Source organism: Chelmon rostratus, chromosome 11 (assembly GCF_017976325.1).
Source record: "Chelmon rostratus isolate fCheRos1 chromosome 11, fCheRos1.pri, whole genome shotgun sequence".
In the NCBI taxonomy this organism is placed as follows: domain Eukaryota; kingdom Metazoa; phylum Chordata; class Actinopteri; order Chaetodontiformes; family Chaetodontidae; genus Chelmon; species Chelmon rostratus.
Genome location: NC_055668.1, coordinates 9,471,006 through 9,495,943, shown reverse-complemented (window position 1 = coordinate 9,495,943; position 24,938 = coordinate 9,471,006). Strand labels below are relative to the sequence as shown.

General features: G+C 42.8%; 1 protein-coding gene across 7 annotated transcripts in view; it reads right to left on the bottom strand.

Moving 5' to 3' along the window:
- The window catches only part of macrod2 (mono-ADP ribosylhydrolase 2), a 407,625-nt gene that overhangs the window by 82,556 nt on the left and 300,131 nt on the right, over positions 1-24,938 (bottom strand). For all 7 annotated transcript variants that reach the window (XM_041947057.1, XM_041947058.1, XM_041947062.1 and 4 more), the window contains exon 7: positions 9,647-9,677. In XM_041947057.1, coding sequence (XP_041802991.1) covers positions 9,647-9,677 — 31 coding nt within the window. The remainder of the gene's footprint in view (positions 1-9,646; positions 9,678-24,938) is intronic.

Here is a 24,938-nt window from a genome sequence, read left to right as displayed (position 1 = left end):
ATAATAACTATTCTGTAAATGCTCCAAATCAACTGCCTTGGCTGCCAAGATATTTACTGTATGTATTATCCCAACAACCCTCACCTATCTGACTACTGTTGATGTCTCTCTCTTTCTTTCTGTTTTTCTTCTCCTCCTCTCTCTCAGCCTGACAGGGGTGGCTGACTTACACCGAGGAGAGGAGAGGGGCTGAAGTGCTGCCGAGCCCTAGCCGAGATCCCGTTCAAGCCCCGGGTGAAGCGGGATGTGAGCTGCATACCAGCCAGCAGTGACAGCCAGTCTGCTCCTACGGCTCTGTTAGGCGCTGTCTGCAGACAGTGCATGGCCCGCTCGCTGCTCCTGCCCTTCAAAAGCTGCCCCCAGAGCTGTGTGCTCAGAACCTAATCCAGCATGCCAAATCAGTTTGCAGGTCACCTGACTGTCTCCCAAACACACTTAACCTTTTCAGTGATATCACTTCGTCTGGTGATGTTTCCTTTTTGAAATCCGTTTCCACACGTACGCAGGTGCGCCGACACTTCCGCTCACACGTCAGGCAACGTAGGCAAACAGATGTGCGGAAGACGGGGAAGCTGAGAAAAATAGATCCGCAGAGGTAGGACCAGCTGTTTACGAAGAGCACACGCAGCGGGAGAGGTGTCGTAGAAGTAAGCGCAAAAAGAAAATAAATTAGCAAATTGTTATGAGAAGTAGGGGCCCGCCTTTGTGCTCTAACTATGTCAACTCAAGTGAGATTAAGAGAGGCCAAAGCTGAAAACATGTCTTAATCATAATAACAGAACAGTGTGGTTATTCTGGTCACCAGCAGTGGGTGGATGGCATTGAGCACATTTAATCTATTCAGTGTGAAGTTTCTACAAATGCTCTATTGATCTGAGAGCTTTGCCTATTAATCATAGCAGAGCTGAAGAGGAGAGGGAGAGAGAGGTGAAAACAGGTGAGTTATAGAACCAGTGAGAAAGATAACAGGAAAGTGGAATGATATAAACAAACAGTGGGAAGGAGATGACAGAAAGAGCGTCGGATCGAAGGCTGGAAAAAGGGGTCAGTGCAGCTGGGGGCAGTCTGCCAGAAGAACCCTGCTCTGCAGCAACATCGACGGCCCAAGGTGAACAGCAACAGTTCGAGTGCGCTGGCAGCCCTCTCTCATCATTTGTCTCCTTCACACTATCCGCTACGTTTGCCTCTCCTCACCTTTCCTCTCTCTGCCTCTCTGTCCCTGTCAGCCTCGCCAAGGATGTTTATATGCTGAAAATCAGATCTCATAAAACAGCCCGAATAGCTCCCTCCGTCATCTCTCCTGGCCACAGTCACCGGGGTAGTGCGGCTGACAGAATGCGCTCACAGGTGTTCAAGGAACGATGTTTTGGTAAAGGATTGAGTGAGCTGACTCCTTTATATGCTCAAGTGCACACAGAATGAAAAAGTTCAGTGTTTTACTTCTGCACCCTCTCCACTCAACACCTCCTTCTCATTCTCTTTTGCTCCATTTGCTGTGTGGAGGGTTCAGTGAAAGCTAATCTGTCAGGAGGTGGAGAGCTGGCGTCAGGCGCAGTGATGGTGGGCCCTCCAGGGTCCCTGCGCTGCTTGGCTCGGCTCGTCTCTCCCCTATGCTGGGAATATGGCCGGCTCAGGGAGATTTGTCTTAGTGAGGCGCACTGATGGGATATGTGCAGCGCAGCGCCGCTGATGAGGACTCAGGTGGTGCAGTGTTATTTCTGCTGAAGGCTCCTCTACTTCATCACCAGGCAGAGCACAGCATCCAGACAGAGAGGGGGAGAGAGACTATGGCACGTGCCACGTGAACAAAGACTTAGCTTAGCTTACGTAACGTTTTCATGGTGCATCCAGTGATGTTAACAGTAGTCATGGGTTCAGTGACCACAACAAATCTGTATTTTTGACCTGGGAGAATGAAGTTAGATAATCACTGAAATTGACCTGAGAGCACTGCAAGGCAGGTCTTTTATAGTCAGAGTTCTTCCAAACATTTCATCCCTTTGACTAATTTCAAGCAACAATTAAAAGGCATGATCAAACTATACGAGAGAGACGATTTGGTGTAATTTCCTTTTAAGTGAAAGGTACATTTTCATCCATGTTTCCACGTCGGCCCGCTGTGTTACGCCACAGGGAAGATTGGTCTTAAAACAGAATTCACATATTTTATTCCTATGATCTCCAGCGTGTAGGACCTTTGTTAATATGAAGAAAAAGAGGGTCTGCTCTAATCTCTGATGCAACCAAGAGACAGAGTCTCTGGCCCCTCTCCTAGGCGTATGTAAAACACCTTTATGAACTCTTGTACAGGACCCTGGGTGACTTTTATGGAATACAGTTTTATGTGTTTCATACAAAACTAGAGACCAGAGGAAAACCACAGCTTTGGCTGTTAAAGCTCAAATATTCATCTAGTGACTCAGTTGATAGAAACGGCTCTCAGTTTACATCACAGACAACTCTGTTTTGACTCTGACAGTTGGAATGAAAAGCTCATATATACCAAAATACCCACTGAACTGCAACGTATAGCGACAATAATACAAATGTGCACTCCGCCACAGGGGGAATTTTTGCCTTAAGAACAACTGAGCGTTTGCTCTCTCTTTCGCCAGCATGGCAATTCTTTCTCTTTCAAATTTACAGAGTTAACTTTCACAACAAACTTGTGTAGCTAAGGTGTTTTTCTCTGGTGAGAGTGAGAGTGAGAAGTAGCTGCATCGCCTGATAAAGCGAGCAGAGGTAAGTTGAATGCACGTCTGTGCTATGATACATTCCTATTCTTTGTTTGCAAATATATGGGCAGGCACATACTGCAGACCACACCAGTTTTGTTTCTCCTGAGTGAGCTTATAATGTAACAAGGATACCACAAGCTGCTGTTATTTTTGGGCTATAGAATTTCTAGTGTTTTTGTTTTTTTTTGTGAGGACATAATGATTTTTTGTACTGCTATGTGGCCTTGGTTTGCTAAACATGTGCTGACTGAATTCTTGACAAAAATATAAAGCGCAGCTTCTCTCCCCTTGAGGCGAGAATCATATTGTTGGTCCCACTCTGCTCTCCCTCACTCGCAGTTGGTCAACATCACGTCTCAACACTCGTCATTCATTTTGATGAGCTGTCTACCTTGAAGCAGCATATAGCCTGAGGCTGGGGTATCTGGCACTCGTGAATTCACCACAGGTGTTGAAATGGTGGTAAACAGAGGAAATCTGCTACAGTAAAACACAATGCAATGCAAAAACAGCAAAAATACAAATGTTTAACTGCCTTTAACACCTTATTTTAAATACATAGACTGTGTGTTTAGAATTGTTGCTTAAAAACATCTCTCAAAATATCTTTATAATGAAATGTTTAATATTTTTCTCAATAAATAAAATAGGGCAGGGAGAATCTGACTGCAGCCTTAAAAAGCCCTTGTTATAACAGACAAGCAGGGAGGGATCATTTAAGCACAATATAAAACAAAGTAGATTAGCGATGGTGGTTTGGGGAGAAGGAGGAAATCATTAAGTGCGGCACAGTTGAGGGCTGCTCTAGTTGAGGGCAGCAGTCCTGTGTGTTCATGTGGAAAGGAGGGGAGAAGAGGGTTGTCACCCCATCAGGGCCCAGAGGAGAGGTGAGGTGACCCGGGGTGGAGGACAGAGTAGCGCCCCAGGACTCTAGACGCCAAAGCATGGGTGTCAAATGGCCCCGAGCTCCTCTCTACACTAACACCGGGACACGGCGGGGCTGTGACCATGACCGACTTTGCAGCCCACAGAAGGAGACAGAGACAAAGAGGGATGGGAGGGTGCTATGTGAGGAAGACAGGCAGAGAAAGAGGTAGGAAGAAAGAGAGCAGCCTCCGTGGCACAACAGATGATGACCTTCCTTGGAAACATTCCATTTAGGTGATGCCATGCTTTGTCCTACATGCTAAAAATAACACCTGACATTTTCCTTTTCAAAAACAGTCTGAAGAGTGTATAATATGCAAAAGTTTAATGCTCAACCAAGTTTCTCAAAGGCCTAAATCTATTGTCCTGTGGGTGGGAAATATTTTCACATTTGGCTTATCATCCATGAAAATGGTAGAGCAAGGCTAGTGTTGAGTACAATGCACACTGTGTGACTCAGTTAAATGGGCTACGACGCTCCTGTTCCCTCTGAGTGCACACTCTGCTACCCACTGATACAGCATGTTGCTCCTATGTACCTTGAAATTCCCAACCCAGCTGGGCTAAGCTCCCTGTAGCAAACCCCAGGTTTTAAGAGAAGGGGGAACTCGCTCAGGCCATCTCTGGCAAGCTAGCAGCAAGCCGTCACTGGTGAGAGATAAGGCATCGTGAATGTCTCCAGCCCTCCTAATCCTAGACAGGGATGGAGGGAGCTGGAGCACGATGCTGGCTGGAGGAAGAAAATCTTAGCTGCTTGACACCTTTGATCTGGACAGTACAGTATAATGGCAGCGTGGACATACCAGTGGAGCTGGGGTGGATTACATCCGCGTATCTCCCACAGCCACCAGTCAGAGCTAAAACTCCTCTGTCAACAATCCTCAGATCAGTCACAGAGACAGATGAGCCAAAGGTGGAGGGTGAGCAGTAAACAGGGAGATATTTGCCCTCAGAAGAGGCCCTGTGATTGTTTTGATAGGGTTATAAATGCACTTGTGCGATGGCATCTGTCAGGTTAGTAGCAGACTTAATGTTCATGTCCTTGCTTTCGCATTGTGCCAGTGAGCCCTCCACTGTGTGCTAAGATTGATCTTAGCAGGTGCCTCCTAAACTGTACAGCGCATTACAAGGCTGCTGGAAAGTGCTCTTTCAGCGAAGATGTGATCTCCACAAGGCTAAATTGTTCACGATGCATCTTGAAATGGGAATTTTATGCATGTGGCTTTGCTTGAGCAAGTATGTCTGCGAGCAAGCGCATTCGTGTCTCTGAGCGAGAATGTTGTGTGAGGGAGAAAAAGGACGACAAGAGAATGTATCGGCGGGGGGGACGAGAGGAAGGGATACAAAAAGAGAGAATGACCTCTCTAAGTCTAGGTAGTTGGACTCTTGGCACTGATCTTGTGAGACATTGAGAGGTGTCTCCTCCTTGGAAGGAATAATCCATTTAAACCCAGGTCGCATGGCTGTGATTGATGTGCAAACAGGAGCAGCACTTAATAACCTCTATCATGCTGGGTGACCTCGTGGCCCACGGTGGGCACCAGTTTGTTTATGGGTGGTACCTCCGACACACTATCCGTGCAGAAATTCTGTTGTGGCTAATGGGCCGGACTGAGGGATTGGACTGTCAGCGCAGTGTGAGCCCTCATTTTTCTTTCCAAGCGTCTAAGGTACCCCCTGCGCACCCCTGCTACACCCAACCTCCCTGTTCTGCCATCATCTGTCAATGGTGACTGAGTCTCATGGAATATGGAGGCGTGAAACAGAGTGTCAATTAGCATTAGCTTTTCTGACAAATCTGTTTTTCTCAGCACAAGGCCTTGGATAACTTATTCCTGATTCCTCTCTGTCACAGTGTTGGCGGCACAGGATTTGTTTTTCGACCACTATTCAAGTGTAAAAAATGGGTCAAGCACATGTGCATAAGTTTAGTACCTGGGTGCATGACCATGTGCACATAAAAATGTTTATTTTACTACGGCTTTATCTGTGTGTATTCTACAGAGACAGAGGGAGATGGAAAGAGACACACACAGAAAGACGGGCAGAGGGAGACTGGGAAGATGTGCCTTTCATACTAAAAACCCTTTGTTTACATTGCCGAAATGGAAGTTGACCTTAAAGGTTATCTAAAATGTACAGAAAGTGTCAAAATGCCTGACAAGAGAGCAGGGCCTCTTTCTGAATATGGCAGTACTCAGGGGGCACAGGGAGGAGTCCCAGAGAATAACATCGCAGCGCTCTACTATACTGTAGTTCCTTTGAAAGTCCCTCCTCTATTTGCCCTCTGCTGTGTGAAGATCTTCAGTCTAAATCAGCGGTATTGTTCTATGGAGATGTAGTTATGGGAAGCACTAAGCTGTTTATTTATTGAATAGGCTGTTTAATTCCCCCCCTCTGCGGCATGCTTGGCTCCGCACAGCCTATACCCCTTTGATGTGAGGGGCTGCTGCTGGAGCGCTATGACTGGCTCCTACTGGCAGTGCAGCACAGGGCACAACAGTGAAGAGCAATAAGCAGTGCCCTCGTCAGCAGTGTACAGTACAAACAGAGAGCGTCTGCCTCCTGCGTGCATTTGGCCTGCCTTTGTGTCACTACAATAGAGCTGTTTCACCCCAAAATGCCACATATCCATTTTGAAAATAGACTTTTATTTATCCACTTCCTGACTTTCTTTAACTCAACTTGTAAAAAGTGTCTCACAAACTTAAATTTACTATTTTTAGTCAAACACTAATGAGTCAGGAACTAACACGTTTACTGAGGATTTGTGGCAAGTTTTTTCTTCGGCACTAACGAGTAACTAACACGTTCACGTAATTACTTTGGGGCCACACCAAAGTTTTGTATTGGAAAAATAACAGAAAACTCTTAATGCAGCATAATTCACGTTCAGGTGCAGAATGCGCTGTAGGAACTTAGTATGCAAGACGAGACGAGGGAATGAATATTGCAAAAACGCCTGCTGAACTTATCGTTAATGACTGTAAAATTTGTAATGAAATAAGCAGGAAGGGAGGGAGGGAGAGGGAAGGAGAGGGATGGAGGGGGGAGAATGAGAGAAAATGAGTGAGGAATAAATGACAACTTTAGCCCTTCTAATCATTAACACTTCAGTAATAGCCATTTTGAGGTGCGTGCACAGACAGGTGGCAAAAAACAGATAATACTCCAAACAATAACGGTGAGAGGATAAGATGAGGAGTTGCTGTGCAGTAAACTGCGAACCATAGGAGTGATGGGTGGAAAATGTTCAATATCCCAGGAGGGAAGAGCTCTATCCAGCACAAAGTACGATTATAAACATCTACTGATTTATAAGCACGAAGGCTCTTTTTAGTGCACACGCTGGGCCTCACTAACAAGTGTACGCGATGTGCTATATCAGGATGCTTGACCCCTTGGACTGTCTTATACTCATTCAAATGCATGAATGTTTAACTGTGCAGACTGGGCATTTACATATAGGCCTGCAGCTGTATGATTTTCAATCGCTGTTGAATAAATGGACAGCTCGTTGAACTCCTAACAACTAATTAGCTATTCTTTTTTTATTTGAACCCAGTGAGTGTGTCTCAGCTACATCTCTAATCGCTATGAAATTAGATCAAATTAGTGCCGTGGATTTTAGTAATGTGGTTGATCATTTTTGCCGAGAAACTGGTCAAGGAACGTTACTCTGTTGCGGTGTGTTTACAGCTGGTTTAATGAGCACAGCAACAGTTTTTTCAGGCTCTATATTCAGTGATTTGCAGTATGTTTGGTATTTCTCTGTGCAACTTGGTGACAGCTGCCAGTTAGTCAGAATCCAGGGTTGATAAAGGAGGACGAGTGATGGATTTAGGTGGAAAATGCATCAGTTCGGAGAAACAGATGTGCGCAAAAAAAGGTTTTACAAGGCTGATAAATTATTGTACTTCTTAATTTCTGTATACACAGTTACACATGAGTAAAACCTACACCTATACACATAACAGGCATCAATATGAAGACATATGACTGATCTATTTTCATATATGCCAGTCCAGAGGTTCAGGGGCTTCTATGTTCCAAACTCTGTTATTAGTCAATAACTTATTTTCTGAGCTCAAAGCCTTGTTTAAATAGACTGCATTTATGTAGCAAAGCGCCTAAAAAACAACTGACCCATTCCGACTTACATTCACACACCAATGGTGGCAGAGATGCAATGCAAGTTGTTGCCCTTCCGGAGCAAAGTGGGGTTGTCTCGCTAAAGGACACAACGACAGACAGATAGAAGGAGCTGGGGATCAAACCGCCAGCCCTGTGGCTCTCCCTCCTGAGCCACATCTACTGCCATTTAACATCTTTCTTGTGGAAAGAGGAGCGCATTTTTGCATTTCCAAAATATGCTTTTGGTTCCTTAAACAAATACATGACGTTCCGCGGTAGAACACTTACAGTTTTTTGCACTCTGAGCGAGACACATTCTTCAGCAGGATATTTTCAGCATGTACGTGTGACATTTGTGGAAGATCTAATGAAAATCAATGACGGGCGACGCTTCGCTTGCATTTTGCAATTCAGCTGCAAATGTCTGCATGTACATTTAAACAGCCCAGCATCAGGTCTTAATTAGTGGCGGTGCATTCAAGTAACTCAGCTGTGGCTGCGCTCATTACACCATCAGAGCTAGAAAGTACCTCGCTAGATGAAAACATGCAGCGGTGCAAAAATCTGCAGCCGTGGCAGTAATTTGCAGCAGGTTTTGTAAATTAACCCTTTGGAATTACATTTTTTAAAGGGTTGCCAACTTTGTTTACCGCAGCACGATTGTAGAAGTTGAGGATATCTCAAAATATGTGTATGACATAAATGTAATGTATGCAGCACAGAAAATATCGCTCAGTCACAAACACAGCATGGACAAAACAGAAGAAACACTTAAAAGTATAGAAATTGTCAAGCATCTGAGCAGGAAAGATTTAATGTTTAATTTTGATGACTCGAGAGGTCATGGACGGGTTACAAGTTCACTGTGGTGTTTTAGGAACTGCCTTTGAATTTGCTTCACATCGGGCCCAGAGGCATTACCATCGTTGTTCACACATATGGGAGCATCTTGTGGGATCAGTATTTGCACCGTAGGGAGCGCCTGGTCTTGTAAAACGGTCTCTCCCTGGCTGTTAAAGGATCATAAAGAGTGATCAGAGCACCTAATGACTCTCACGAGATGACTGCCTAAACAATTACAAGTCCCTGATCACGTCTAACAGTCACTGGCTCATACTGCTCTCTGTTTAAATGGCAAACGCACTGAGGTACACAAAACAGGCATCTTGGTAATTTGAAATTATTTATAGAATTACCAGAGTTTCGACTGCTTTTATACAACCACATTTCTGATGACTTGTTGTTAGCGACAACAAATGGAAAATAGCATGTTAGTTAAATTACATTTGGCACCCACTGGAATTATTAGAACCGTTGTGCAAATTCAGTGGCTGGCATATACTGCATGTCAGAGCTGTGAGAAAATAATTATTTCTTCTGAGCAGAGGGAATGTGTGCAATCCTATCCTCTATAAACTAAAGTAGTTTACACACATCTAACATCTTCTGCCATCATAACTTCAAAGCCTGTTCACATCAACAAGTTTGGCATGTTTTCAATGTGACTTTGTTTAAGTCTAATGAGCTCACTCGCTCCTTGCCAGAGATGCTTTGCTGCATATCAGGCCTGGTCTCATGGGGGAGCACAATCATTGTTCAGGGTCTACATTTCGTTCACCTTATACTAGGTTGTGTCTCTGTGCAACACGGTGTAAGGTGAACTTGTTGGTATGTTTCAGCTGTGTTCTTCTTCAAGGACAAAGCCTTATATAGTCATACAATATTAATATAGGTGCAGGTACGCAGTGTTACTGCGTGCACATTGTTAAGATAAAACATTACAAGCAAAATAAGAAGAAAAAAGAAGGTTAAAGTCGATTGAAGAAAATAAGAAGGATTAATCTTACCATAGATGCCTGTGGATATGCATGGGAAGGCCTGTGCAGACAAAGACAAGAGCAAGAGAAATAAAAGTCAAAACATGCTCACATAAATCGAGTAAATGGGACAAAACAACAGTAACTTTAATCAATCTCATTAAGCACTAAATAAACTACAACTGAGGGAAAATCTCGTCCTGCCAAGATGTTGAAATCCAATTAGTTTTTTGTCAGCCCTTTAATTCATTTCCTTTCATACTGAAACAAACTGAACTTTTCTACATAACACTATCATAAAAACGACAGCAGAGGAATGAATACATCAGCACATTAAAGTAAATATTGCATGATTGTACGGTTGTTGTTTACCTATACTGTTTCACTTCATTCCCAAGAGGGGCAATTTATAGTACCATTTGCTCAAGTCCCTGCAATGTTAATGTAGAACTGTATTGTGAACAGCACTCCAGCTCCCATGGACACGCACACACGCACGCACACACAAGCACACACTCATACAGTGTACTTTCCTCTTGGCTTCCAAAAACAGGCACATTAATTTCTCCTTGACTTGGACACCCGTATTTACACATACATAAAGTAGATGGATTATCATGATCACGCTGCTCTGTTAAAGAGGCAATATTCTCCCATGCACTGTTGCACCAGTGATCGCGACAGCCAATCAGTATTGAATGCCCATAACAGCCGTAGTTTGCATATGTTGCTTGAGGTAACGGTGGATCAGACTCATGTGAATTCATAGGTACATGTAGAGCTTAATAATCATCAGCACATGAATATCCAAATGAAGTCAATTGATCCTGTCTGTCACCTCCAGCCCAAACTTCACACAGTCCTTCTCTTCCTGGAACTTACTCGAGAACTGAAGCTGCTTCACATCCAAAAGTTTGTTTCAGTCCAGTGACACATGTCTTTAATTTAACAAATTGAAACAGCTAGATAGACAGATTTAATTCTGTGTTACGTCGATGCAAACTGCCAACAGTGACCCAGCTGTGTCTCAATAACAACAAGCACATCACAGCAGGGGGCTTTTCAGCGCAATTGATTCAAATAATAAGAAAACTAAAAGCTAAATCACAAAGTCATTGTTGCCACATTTGGATCAATAGGAGTAATCAATAACATCCCACCAACCACTAAAGTGTAGGAACAAAACAGAACAGACATGCCGAGAATCAGAATACACATTATGAATATTTTCACGAGCTAAAGAGCAAAAACCTGCATATATTTATGGCTGTCTTTTCCATAAAGATTATAAAAAGTAACCACCTTGTAATAGTTCTTGCTTTGTAGCACTTTGCAGCAGACATATTATTCAAGCATGGCTTTATAGCTGAAAATAGTTTCATTTTTCTTTACTTCTGTGAGCAAATATATTATGATACATAGGCCTCGCTGTAAGCTTCCCCATTTCACATTCATCTTTTTAAGTATATTAATAAACAGTAAAGAGAAAGGATTTTTTCAAAGGTCCCATTTGTCCTCAAAAGCAGCTGAATACGTGCTTTAGTCCCTGCATTCATCAAAAGGCGTGGCCACAACATTAATATAATAAGATGACAAATGAAAAAAAAAAAAAAAAAAGAAAACGTTTCCTCCAGCAGTTCACAACTGGATGAATATAGAACAACAAAACGCTCCAGAGATTCATCAAAGAAGAACGCCCATATGTCAAATTCTCCCAGTGCCAAAACTAAAGCCAACAGTTTGTTTTGCCACACTGACCCTGTCAGGTTGTATTTAGAAACACATTGTTGCTGGCAGCCGTGCCAAGATCACTTCATTTCTGAACTAAAAACACAATTAATAGATCTGAAAGAGAAAAACAGCAAATAAATGTCTGCTCATGTGACGTTTATACAAACGAGTAGTCAGGCCTCTAATACTGTGAGCCTTTTCAACTGAGAGAGGAATAAACATAATTCATATACTGAGAAAGCAAATATGTGAATAAAAGTCCGCCTTTTTTTTCCTCTGAAGCATCACAACCTATGACACCTGCTTTGAAATGCAACGGTCCATTTGTCTTTGCTTTAAGCGAAGAGGAATGAGTCTGTGTTTGTATTCTTATTTTCCAGTTTTCAGGTTCCGCCTGTCAAGGTGAATCTTTCTTCTGTGGGGTGATTTAAATCTTTTAGCGAAGCGTTGACCTTTCCAGATGACTGTCTGGGTCTGACACAAACCTCAGATGATGAAGAGTGGAAAAGCATAGCCATTTTTAGCCCTGTGCCAAGCTCTGCCCATGGCATATATGTACAGAGGCATATTGAGATCGAGGACACCAAAATAGTCAAATATCCAAAACAGACCGATGACATCAGATCGAAACAATGACTGTGTCCAAATTGGACGTCAGATTTAAACAAATTTGTATTTGAAACCCCTAAAGGGTGTCTAAACAGCTGCACAAATGAAATGCAGAGCTTCATATCATGTACGTGTAATGCGCTCTTTGGCAGAGTCTTGGCATTTAGACCAGTGAAAATCTCAATACTTTTAGCTGCTCTCTAAATTACGCCAGTTTTACATTTGGCAACAGTTGATACAAACAGGAATGGAAATGTACTTCTGCAGGAGGAATCTGTTTGAGACCATGTAATAATAAGGAGAAAGTGAAATGAGTTTAATCTTCAGACGAGATGAACATTACTTCCTGTCAATGCCTCGAGCGAGTCTCGGCTGCCAAACTGATCCTGAGCCAGAAGCCTTGTTATCCTCTGTCAGCTGAAAGGCCGCGACGTCAGTCTCTTCAACCTGAACTTCTGCTCTGACGGCAACTAAACCTTGACACATCACAGGCCGTGGCAAAGACATACCATCAGCATAATCAATTAAAATCTTTTTTATTAGTTCCCTGGCCGATCCATTAAATGGTATTGATCTTTGTGGTGTGAAAATGCTTCGGGTAATCACTTAACGGGATGCTGTAAAGATCTGACACCTTTGTGGCGCATGCAGACGTCACTGACTTGTTTAAAGGACGGTTATTGCAAAAAGTGAAGAGAAGTATATATCCAATAAAACTGTACAGTCTGAGAGCATTTTGGCGGCCGCATCTCATTTTCATCCATAAATCAGCCCCGCAGCAAGCAATGAATTACACTAAGGTGTGCACAAATGATAAATCTTACTGATAATCAATATCTGTAAATGCCAACATGCTCAGTATTGCTTATAAGCTTTAAGTTTTGTTAAACTCGTTAAAAGCTTTAACTGTTAAATAAAACTTTCTGCAGGTAAAGATGAGCAAGATCAGCGCAGGTGCTGATCCTTGCTCACCTCACGGCAGTAGTACCTGTTTTTTTAAGTCAATTCACATGTGGAGCAGATTAACGGTGACAGTTTGTCCTAACTGAACTGTTGATTATCAAACAGACCTTAAGATTGATACTAGGAGTGAATGCGACAAACAGCTACAGTAGATTTCAGAAGCAGCCAGAGCGTGCAGCGCGGCACGTGCAACAAAGCAGAGCCTATTTTTCTTTTTCCTTCCCATTAACAACAGGCCACCGTAGAAGCTATTCTGATAGTTGTTAGCGCACACGCCTTTACATCTGCTTACATTGCATCAGGTCCAGTGTTAATTAGGACAGTCAGCGGTATATAAGCAGTCATGACCTATGATTCCTGGTTTAGGTTATTATTTCTATCGGCGACTGCTCATTAGAAGTGAGTCAGCATGCTCGCCTGCACCCTGGCATGAGGCTGTGCCTGACATGTTGGCTTGTTGCTGATTTTCTTTGCTTAGGTAGTGTTCAGAAATTGGTCACCGGGGAAATTATTCTGTTGCTCGGGCTCCTCCCTAATCTATCACATCACTTTAAAGTGGAGCACCTTTCCTCTCAGCATGTCTGCACACTTATTCAGCTCACAGTATATTAGAGTGGCTGCAGTGATCATTGTTGGCAAAAACTTGTGTTACATTAATGTTAATTATAATGCACATGCACTTGCTGGCATACTTACTGTACATAAGGAATTGGGTTTTAATTTTTAAAATGAACACAACCACAGCTTATTAAAACAATGATTCATTAACTTCAAAGTGTGACTAGCGTTTTGCAAAGACAGTGCTCATAAAACTAAGTCGCTGTTATTCCACCGAGAGCAGGATAGCCTGCAGCTTTCAGTCATTTGTTAAGCAGCAGGAAATGACACAGTAAAGATGGCTCAACCTGTGGCAAAACGCGGCGGCCCTGCTGTAGCTGTCACCTCCCCATGCTGCAGGCACCGCAGAGTAGCCATGAGCAGGCAGGTAAAGGTAAGAAAACCACGCATGGGCACAGCGACTGCAGGACGCTTCCGGGGGAGCACCCCGTCTCGGCTGGCTGAGTAAATAGCACTGGACCCAGGGTGACGCCCCCGTAGCTTGAAGCCTCCTAGCCTGTTTGCAGATGGAAGCTATGCTTATAAATCACAGCGGCAAGGGGAGACCTTGTGCAAATGCGACCACAAGTATGTTATTATTCACCACTGTTGCCACAGTGTGGGCTTACATCAGAACATGAATCCAAGAGAATCCTCTTTGTTGACTGCTGTAATTCTTTAAGCATGTAGGTCATGCCTGGTCTCTCTGTCTGAATCAGCTACTGCTGGGAAGAGCATGCCACGGTTACAGATCAGGATATTCAAATATGACACATTAACACCCTTTTATTCTGCATAATACCACACTCCATATTCTAATGCTATCGCTGATTGTTTGAGTGTCATTATGCTAAATGGAGGATGGAGAAATGCAGAGGGTGAGAAACCTGGAACTTAATGGCCCGAGTCCCACAACCCGCTTTTGTATCTGCCATGATCAAGTGTAACTATTATCACAATAATATCTGAGTGTCTATTAAGGACTCGCTGTCATTGACAATGTTTACATGCAGGGAGTAACTTACTGGCCACGTTACTCTGGAAAACAGCTTATTAAGGATTAGCTGTTTGCATGCACCGTCGCTATCTAGAGATGGAGAATTTGTGTTGTTATGAATAAACCAGAACAGAACATTCCTGTTGTCCTCTGGGGTCCTGCCAGCAATAAAGTATGAAAATATGCCACCACCAAGTAAATCCTCTCCCTAAGCAGCAGCAGGTAATGTCTGATACAGAGGAAAGAAATGACAAACCAGACTACACAAATTGTAAATAGTGCTTCCCACAATGGTTTTGTTGACATCGACGTGCATCTACCGTGCTGTGCGAGTGTGAGTCTGTAGCAGCAATGAAAACAAACAGTGAAAGTGGTGTGAGGTTCCCACCTCACAGTAGAATATTTAATGTTGAAATATTCCAGCAATCTTAACCTGCTTTAATAAGCGCACTGTGATGTTTGCTGGGTTCTTCTAATCCAAACGTGAAGTTTGAAGAATATGAATAATACGAATAATTTTAAAGCAAGATTACTAGCAAGAGAGCTAAGGATAATCAGAGTTGTCCGTACATGTTAACAAACTTGCCCATTTATATTGGTAATATGCACACTTTGATAAATAATAAGAAACATTTTTTAATAAAAGAAGCATGATAGATGTGTTAGGATACAGTCGTGTGTCGTGTTTTGTTTTTCTTGCTGGTTCTGGTCTCCCACTGTCCTCCCTATTTTCCACTTTATTGTTATAAACTACAGGTTATTCAGTAAATGGACGTATTTATATAACCTTTTTATCCAAAGGGCTTGACAATTTTTGCTTCACACACTACCACACAGATGGCAGCGAGCTACCACGCGAGCTAGCTGGCCTGAGCAATCCACATGTCGACACTTCGACATATGGATAGGAGGAGCTGGGGATCGAACCGCCAACCTTGTGATCAGTGGACCTCCTGAGTCACAGCCAGACATGCAGCCTGCAGGACTCCAGACATGAGGAAGTTGTGCATAAAGTTTGCAAGTCCGCAAGGGCAGACATTGGGATTGGACCAAAGATAAATACAGCAGCTGGACTGTCTTTGGCCACAAAGAAGCTTGGGGTGTTCTATGATTACCTTCACCACACTCAGTTCCGCAGCACTGATCTCATCTGCACGTGCAATGGATGCAGCGTTGCAGGGGGGAGGAAGGACAGGTTGCAGCATAACCGCCAGCCAAACGCATGACAGAGGTGAGATGAATGGGCAAAAAAACAGGGTGTAAATGCTGCAGCCTGTGGATAGGGCAGAGCAGTGGAGCAAATACAAGCAGATACCAAACTGATGACTGCTTGATTCATTGGTCCATGACCAGCGGGATGGTTGATCGAGCACAGTTCACATTGAAGCCCAAAGCTACAGTGCACAGGTACACTGAGAAGCTTTTTTTGAATACAATATGGTCATTATACTGGGAAGTAGAAAGCTACTTTAAACATAAAACTGTAAAGGACCTGCAAAACTTTAACATATACACCATTTATTGCAAATCAGTACTTCCAAATGGACAAATACCGTCCAGTCCTGGAAGGAAATCGTTCTCTTTTATAATTCATATTTCCTACAGAACTCCGCTCGTGACACTGATTCCCTCAGTGTTAAAGAGGGAGCATTTAGAGCGGCATAAAAATGATACTACTGTGAACTGAGGGCACAAGCAACCAGACGTCTGCTCATATTTATGCATGAGGACTCCTGCTCAGTATCAGTGGAAATTCTCACTGACCACTGAGCACTGGAGAGACAAAGGCAAAAGAAAGAAATTCACGACAACAAGACAAACTGACTGACCTCCACGTGACCCTCACATGATTGACAGAATTCAAATGAGTAGGCGAGGAACATGTCAGGTAAACTCAACAGCAAAGTGTATTCCTACTGTTCCGCTGCACCGGTGCTCTGTACAGCTGCAGACATGCTGCTTGTCATGTTATTTTCTGTTTGTGAAAATAGAGCTTGTTGATTAGAGTGGCATGCTTGTAGTGGGTGAAACCAAGACATGTCTGCAGGCTTATCTGAAACGTTGTGGACTGGAGAGAACCTCAGACTGACATTTGGGGTAATAGACCTGTGGCTTTGTTGTCTGAGGAAGAATCATCATGAAGTGCAGCAAAATCTAAATAATGGTGGCCAGGGCCTTTATTTACCACAACTAAACGGAGAACCAGGACTTAATTTGAGACAGGCTGTTATTAGAGACTGACCTTCATGTCTAATTGTGGCAATATGTTAGCAAGAAGCCTCTCTGTTGTTGATCTGTCTCCTGCCTGCTGTGGTAAATGGTTGAAAATGGAAGCTCAGATTCTTCAGTATTTCTATTAAAAACTGCTGCAAAATTGTATACTGTCCTGAATTCAGCATGTGAGCCATTATAGTGTAGGTCATGTCTTCTTTTTTCCTTTATTGGTGACCAGACTTGATTTGTTCCAACAGACCACAGCCTCAGCTATTTGATCGGCTTTTATTTCACAATTTACGGTATCATACATTCGCTTCCTTTAAAGCCTTGAACTTTACTTTGATTAAGATCCTCACCCTGACATGATTATAACGGTGTTATGAAATTTTTATTGTATTTATCACAAGAGCCCTGACATTATAAACTGTAGGAGGCATTTTGATTGAATCCTGAGACGGAAGCAAAGAAAGCAGTAAATGAAGGAAAAATGTATCTGTGGAAATCCTGAGCAAAATGTTTGATTTGAATATTTGAACCTCAACTCTCAGTGTAAAAGACATCATTCAATGTGCCTCAGGGCCTCTAAAGCCTGTGATTATTCCAATGAGTGCTTAAGATATGTAGATCATGGTGTGCATGGTGTGGAGCATTAGAAGTCATTTGCATTTTGGAGGCCTAAATTACAGGTGGGCATAAAGAAAATGATCAAAGCAGGGAATAGGAGGATTCTGTCTGAATCTATCAAACTGCTGTTTTATAACATATCTCAAAGTGAAAAAGCCTCTGAAATGCTCAAGATAAAATGAAGCACAAGAGAGAAGCCAAGCCATATATCCCTCTGTGAAAGGTAAAACCAGGGCAAATGTGGATTCTCAAATATCCATAACCCACGTCAAACTGTCTCAGCAGAGATTAGCAGCATATGGAGCTTGGAGGTCAGAATTATCAGTAATCCTAAAATACAGCCCGGGATTTGTAACTCAAGAGCAGATGATTCCCAAGTGGTTGATGTAAATGAATAGTAAAATAATAATTAGGGGACATTTTTCATGAGACATTTCTTTAATTTCGATTCATAAATCAACTTCAACAGCACATTTAATCAGAGGAGGGGAAAAAAGGGGCTTCTGGTCTTGCAATGTGAAAGCGGGCCTATGGTACGCTTCCATCATAAGGCTACTAATTAAACATTTTTTCCTTTCAAGGCGTCCTTCAACATTTCAAAAAGCACCGTATCAAAGGGGCTTCAAAGTCAAAGACCCCACTCTGGATTTCGAGGTGACAGAACAGCATACATATGAAGACAAGTGACTTGCTGCATGGCCCCTGTCTTTGTGGCAGGACCAATGTGAAACAAAAATCAGGTCTGCTGCATACTGCATACTAATGGCTGCCACCTAAAAACCGAATAAAGACTAAAGGTCTGGCTCTGCTCAGGCTGTATTGATGGACAAAAGCCTTGCTAGCATTCCTGAATTGACCAAAGTGGTTTGAACCAAGCTACAAAGCCTTTCCCTGCATTATTTATAGCATTAAAGGTTTATTGGTGAGCTACAGTGTGATTAGGGTTGTGCTGATATTTTGGCACCACATGTACGAGCCAAAAGCTACTGTGCAGGGGTTATAGAGGAGTCAATGTAACAAGGTAAAACAGAGAAAGGGCAATACAGTAGCATGTGGTCAGCAGGGTGGCTAGAATTAATACGGTTGATGTGAAAAGTAGAGATTATTCTTAGTTGCAGCCCAGTGATCACCCAGAATAAGGGACATGCACAAATCCCAATAGATATTAACTCCGAAAGCCTCCGGGCCATTCGCTGCATGCAGCCTTTGAAGGTTGACTGATTGCACAGTCACAAAGTCGAGCAGCACAGCAGCCACGTGCAAGATCTCAGCATAGATTTGCTGCAGATAATAAGATAGGGTTTGTTTATATAAAAATGATATTCAGGAATTACTTAAAGCTAATGAAGGCTCCATAACTTCTTTTCATTGGACTGTTTTATTTCGTGCCTACCAGTTTAAAATGGAAAAGATAAGTTACATATTACCCAAATGAACGTAAATGGGAGATCTGCACAGAATCATAACGAATGATAAAACAGGCCATAACCACATTTCCCAAAGCACTGCATACAAAGCAAAAACTAACATTCGTTAGAGACCCAACCTCATTAACTGCAAATCGAATTGAGCTCTCTGTACTGGTGTAGCAGTGACCCTTTGGAAGTATGGTAAGCACGTAATTATTATTGAATCATACGAACACATTTTCCAATTAGAAGAGTGAATGTTTATCTTTTTCCTGTATAGTGGAAGGCAAAACATACAGTATACCACTGGGTAAGTCTGTTTCTTCTGATTTCTTCATCGGCCTTGTGCTTTAGGAATAATTACTTCAGGACTTGAAGCTTGGGATGTTTTTGTCAACTGGGAATTCCATGCACTTAATGAACTCTTTGTAAACGGAAGCTCAGGGTGCTCTGCGATTGCCTTCATCGCGCTCAGTTCCGCAACACTGATGATAGCTCATCCCATTTGCGCAACTCCAGTGATACACAGCCTGTGTAAACTCCTGTGATGCAATGTTGTGGGAGAATAAAAGGCAGGCTGCAGCATGTTTATGAGCCCAGGTAGACTGGGGTGAGATGAATGGGCATGAGTAAAAAATGGTGCAGCTACTGTAGGCAGACAGATAACCCTGGGTACCTGGATGGCTTTTTCTTCTGTTGGAGGCTCGCTTTTTCCCTCTGCTGCCAATGTTTGTGCTCGGGTAGGCTAAACACTAGACTGATCTATCTCTGTACTGAATGTCCTGGGATGAAATTGATATTGATTTTCTTACGTAATGCTCGGTAAGTCAGCAAATAATCCCAAAACGTCCAGGAATCCCTTTAATGTATGAATGAATCATTTTATAGATCACACTTTATAAGGGCTGAGATTGCAAAATTGTAGGTAGATTCAGTGTGACGCAGCAAAAAGACATGCTGTTCAGGAATATATATGTTTCCCAGAGATTTGATGCAGAGTATGAAAGCCTGTTTATCCATGTAGTCCGTGGGCAGACTAGGCCCCGGCAGAACACTTTCTCTATAAAGCTCCCGACAACATAAAGCCATAAATCTGAGCTTGCCCAGAGGTAAGAGCAACCAACACTAATTAACAGTAGCGGGATGAGGGGTCAAGGCCTGTGTCGTATTAGCGTGAGAAAACACTATTTTTCAATTTACAGTATATACTGGTCCGGTGCGCTTTAAGTCATAAAAATATAAGCTCGCAGTACCATGGGCATGAATACCAATATATCGACTATATACACGCTGTAATGCATGTTTCCAACCTCAGTTTATTCCAGCTGCGTGAACATAAGAGCTTTCAAATGAGATGACTAAATTGTCTTTATACAACTGATACGATGACTGCCTCAGGGAATGTCCACAAAGCAAGATCAGTGATCCAAAGTAAAGCTCAATTTAGGCACACTGCACAGAATCGGTTTTCAATGAATATGTCTAGCCCTGAAAAGGACTTTGGTCCAAGGACATAGTAAGCTCTGAGGAGGTCAGCTCTCCCTCTGTGCAGACCTGTGGGCCATTCTCTCACACTTTGATCTGAGCTCTGATGATGATGTGGCAGGCACAGACTCAGGAGTGGAGGGATTAGGGACAGGAGGGACGCGGGGAGTGACAGCTTCCTTTGTATTCATTTTATCCTCATTTTGGGCGTGACGGTAAACAGCATGCAAAGCAATGGCTTCTCCAAGGTGTTTCTTTCTTTGGGTGTAATATACTCAACTCTTAAAAGAGAGATCAAAGGCGAAGCGGCCTCATTGATAACTGTATAATGGCTCACTTAAAGAGAACAGGCATTTTGCTGAGATGGGCGCATGGCTCAAACTGCAAGCTATTAGTCATGCTGTCGGCTCATTTCCATATGTGTTTTATTGTCTCATGGGCAAAGGCTACTGAACCTACTTGCATTTATTGCACTCATGGTAGATCTAATGATATTCACACCTACGGCAAAAACAAAGGGCCTTGTATCACTTTTTCTCTATATAGAAAGGTTCTTGAAAGGTGACAATGTGAATGCACATTTCAGTTTTGTGTGCCTTGCTTTGACAATGTTTCAGCCTTGCTTGTCTGGAACCATATGAAGCTGCATAAAAGCACAGCTGTCTAAGAAATCAGAATTAGTACAGACTATATGAATTCAGTGGTGCAGACACTTTGATGTAAGGTGAAAGGAAACGTCACGAAAACAAAAGCTTGGTTGAAAAAGGACGCTTGTTTAAGTCTAAATAATACTGATCTTATTGAAGCCAATAATTAAACCAATCATTAAAATGAAATAGCGTTAGTTTCAAGTGGATGGTTGGCCAGTGCTGGAGGATTAATGTTACATATCATGCATGTCAGCTTGAGCTACATGCATGTTAGATAGGAATAAGCCATGAGTTTGGCAAATGCAATGAGATCTAATGGATGTTTGGTCCTGAACAGGTATTTTTTATATACTATATTTTTCCAATCTAACTTGCAACCCACAAAATAATACAGAAAGCTAATTACATGCCCATTGCCTTTGGATGCAACGTTCGGTTGGCTGTAGGTACTAAGCTAGCTAGCAGGACATGCTAACATTTGCATCTTATGGAGCAGATAAAGACAGGGTTTAATCCATTCTTCACACGTTCGATCTTGTATTTTTGTATCACTCCTCTAAAAGCCTCATGCACTCCACATCAACACGTAGAGAATTGAAAAGCTTGACAGGCCTGCCAGAGAGTTACAGTTACTAAGCTATGATTGGACAGTTGCTGTTCGGAGGAGGGGTTTGGCAAAAGGTCAATTAGGAATGAACAGAGTTTGGTTTCTGGCATTTAGCTTCTCCATCTGATCACTGCTAATAGGAAACAAGAGTGACAATGCAATTTATGATCGGCATTAATGAGGACAGGCATCCCTTTTATTTTTTGATCATCATATCATTTACCTGCATATTTATTGTTTTACTGGCTCAGTATTGTGAAGCTTGAGTTGATGAAGACAGAGGATTTTCACAGGACAACGAACAAATGTGTGCTAGATATCAAGCCAAAACTATTTTACAACAAGACTGTGAAATTACACAGACTCTCCTGCACACCTGATTCCACTGAAAACAGTCCTTTATGTGTTGAAACCACAATGAATTCCCTGTTGGTTTATCTGTAATTAAATTATATACTGTATGAAGATACACTGAATTTCATGTGTTGCGGTATGCACATTCAAATTTCTGGAACTACAGCATCACAAAGGTGGCAGTGTTGCCTTGCCCTGTTCCTAATCCGCCCTGTTTGAGAATCAGGAGGACACAGACTCCCGGTGGTCACCGAATGCAAACACTGCATGGAGGTAATTACGATGGGATGAACTGTGGTGAAGATGCCCTGGGAGACCTAATATCATCCCCTGTCCCCTCATTTACACTCATCTGAAGATGCGCCCACACCGAGCCCAGCAGCTGCCATCTGAACCTCATGGTCCCTTCTTGCCAACCTCAAGGAGAGAGTGCATAATACACCTGCCTCGTCACGTAGCAAACTTCCCTTATTCAGAGCAGATACAGGGATATGGAGGATCAACAGATGTGAAAGTGGTGGTAGGAGTGCTCCCCAAGGCTTGTTACCGTCTTCCAGTAGTCCTGTCACTTGTACACCACAGTGCAGTATACGGATATAAAGTACAAGGCTGTAAAAGTAGTGTTTTGAAACAGTGGGGCGTTAGTGGATTTATTGAGTTTAAAAGCCTTCTGAAGGATTGCCTGTTCAAACTATACACCTTTAAATCCCAGAGGAGATTTATTTCGCCAAGTGTCCAGGCCTAATCAAAATCTCCCCTCAGACACTGGCTAGATACAAGTTAGGCTCCTTTGTGCAAGGATGGCGGCACAGAAAAAAAACATACTCACACATACACTCCCATACATTCATCATTTAAAACATACACAGAGATATAAAGGAGGAAGGGTCTGCTGTGCGAGTGCACGAGGCTGTGGTCATCATTAAAGTGCTTAATAGACCATGTCGCCTGTAGGACCTGACAGGCACGCTGGGCAGAGTGGAGGATGCAGGGAGAGGGTCACCTTCATGTAGAGACAGCTCTGTCACACTGGGGCCATGAAGGAAGCCACTCTGCCACCCCGGCCTGGCCCAGACAATACATGTCTATGGCCAACCAAGCAGAACAACAAGTCCCCACCTCCTCTAGCCTTCAACAACAAACAAAAACAGAGACTCAAGAGAGGAGGCACTAGATAGAAATGGTACTTCCAAGCTGCTTTGTGAGGTAACCGTATAATTGCTTATCTAGCTGCAAAATAATCATTATTATTATGAACATGAAGGCTCATACTTATTTGAACACAATTATGTGATCTGATTTCTACATGTGCGAAAAAACAACAGAAGCAGCAACCAAAAACCCCAAAAAAGATATCTCCAAAATATGCAAATGCTGTCTTTTCAATCTTTTACTTTTACTCGTATAAAGAGGTCATTTGAAGAACCGCAGAAAATGGTAGATAAACACTGTGAATATATGCAACAGAAGGCAGAAGTAACAAAAACAGCATGCAGGGCCTGCCTGCTGCAATCTGTGTATATGAGATTTTTATTAAATTCAGTCAAATTCCAGAGCCGCATTGCAAACTGGTGCTATCTTGGTCTGAGCACAGGTGCATCTCTAAATGAGGAGGGATGAGGAGGGACGCAAAAGCCCACCGACGTCCCAAACGAAAGAGAGGGGACATGCCACTCAAGGTCATGGTGAATTGCAGGAGCGGTGGCACGGCAGATTGATTGGGCGTACAGGGAGCAGCTGGCTGAGAGGAAACAGGAAGGTGACTGAGGGAATCACCAGGTGGCTCCAGTGAATTATGACACCATCCATCCAGCTCTTTCTAACTCCCATGCAGACTAAGTGCTGGTTTGAAGTGGTCCTGTCATGTGCTGCTTGCCTCTGGACTAATATCTGATATTTGTCCAAGGTAATATGTAACTGCAGAGCGTACCGTTTGGTCAGAAACTGGAGTTGTTGCTGTGGTTTGATTCAAACTATCGGGATAACTTTTTCACAAATGGCCAGAGGATAATACAGCTAATTACAGTTTTCTAAATGTGGAGTTCATCATGAATATTGATAAAGCATTAATTAGTTACTAAAACTGGAAAACCATTTTCTCTGCACCAAATACATCACATGTTTTTAGAGCAAAAATGTACTGCATCACTATATGGGAATGAGGATTCATATTCTCCTGCAATAAATAATGTAACCAAACAATTCTGTCAGGCAGGAAATGCTTCTGGAAAAAAGTGAACACACTGGGGCAGTCTATAATATGTTTTTATATAACATCTTATTAATAATGGAATGCGAGGACAAAACAACCCAGAGAAGCCTGATTAGTATTTAGTGTGGATCACAATTAGGCTTGGATAAGAGACCATCATGTAGGTCATCATCGTTATGCCGGCGGAGCTCTATGCCAAACACATACACGTTTCCTTATGACTCAGCCTCCTTCTGGAAAAGCCAAGGACTCTTGCAGGACTGGGCTCAGGCGGGGAGCCAGTAATTCCTCCCGTTAGGAATCTGGAGCCACGATGGCCTTGATTGAGCCAAAGTGATCTGACGTGTGTATTTACCTCAAATCACTTCTCTCCAATTTCATAACAGAGCCCCTTCACTGCATCACTGAATGGAAAGCTGCAGAGCGCTTTCTGTTTTAATTGCTCCAAAGAAAACGGCCAATGTCAGAAGCCAAAAACACATGCTTTCGGCATTCTGCTACAAATTTGAAATTAGAGTATGCACACTTATTCTGTTGCATGTTCTCCATCTCATGGCCTTTGCACTCCTGTGAGGGGGCTATCTTAACGATAAAGAGCCCCAGATGTGATTCCATGCATACGGTCATTACCAGGGGTTTATGGATGTGACATTAGATATTAAGAGGAGTGAGACTTGGAGGTTATCTGGCATTCCAAGCTGTGTGCAAAAAAGTCAAGCCATGAAACAGGATTCACCCCGGCGTTCGCTCCGCAGGCACTTCATTCAGCATATGGCCTGGTGACTAAACCTCTGGTCTTTCTCCATTCATCTGTATGTGAAATGAAAAAGGTGGATACCGGTACAGTAATAGCAGATTTAAATTTAA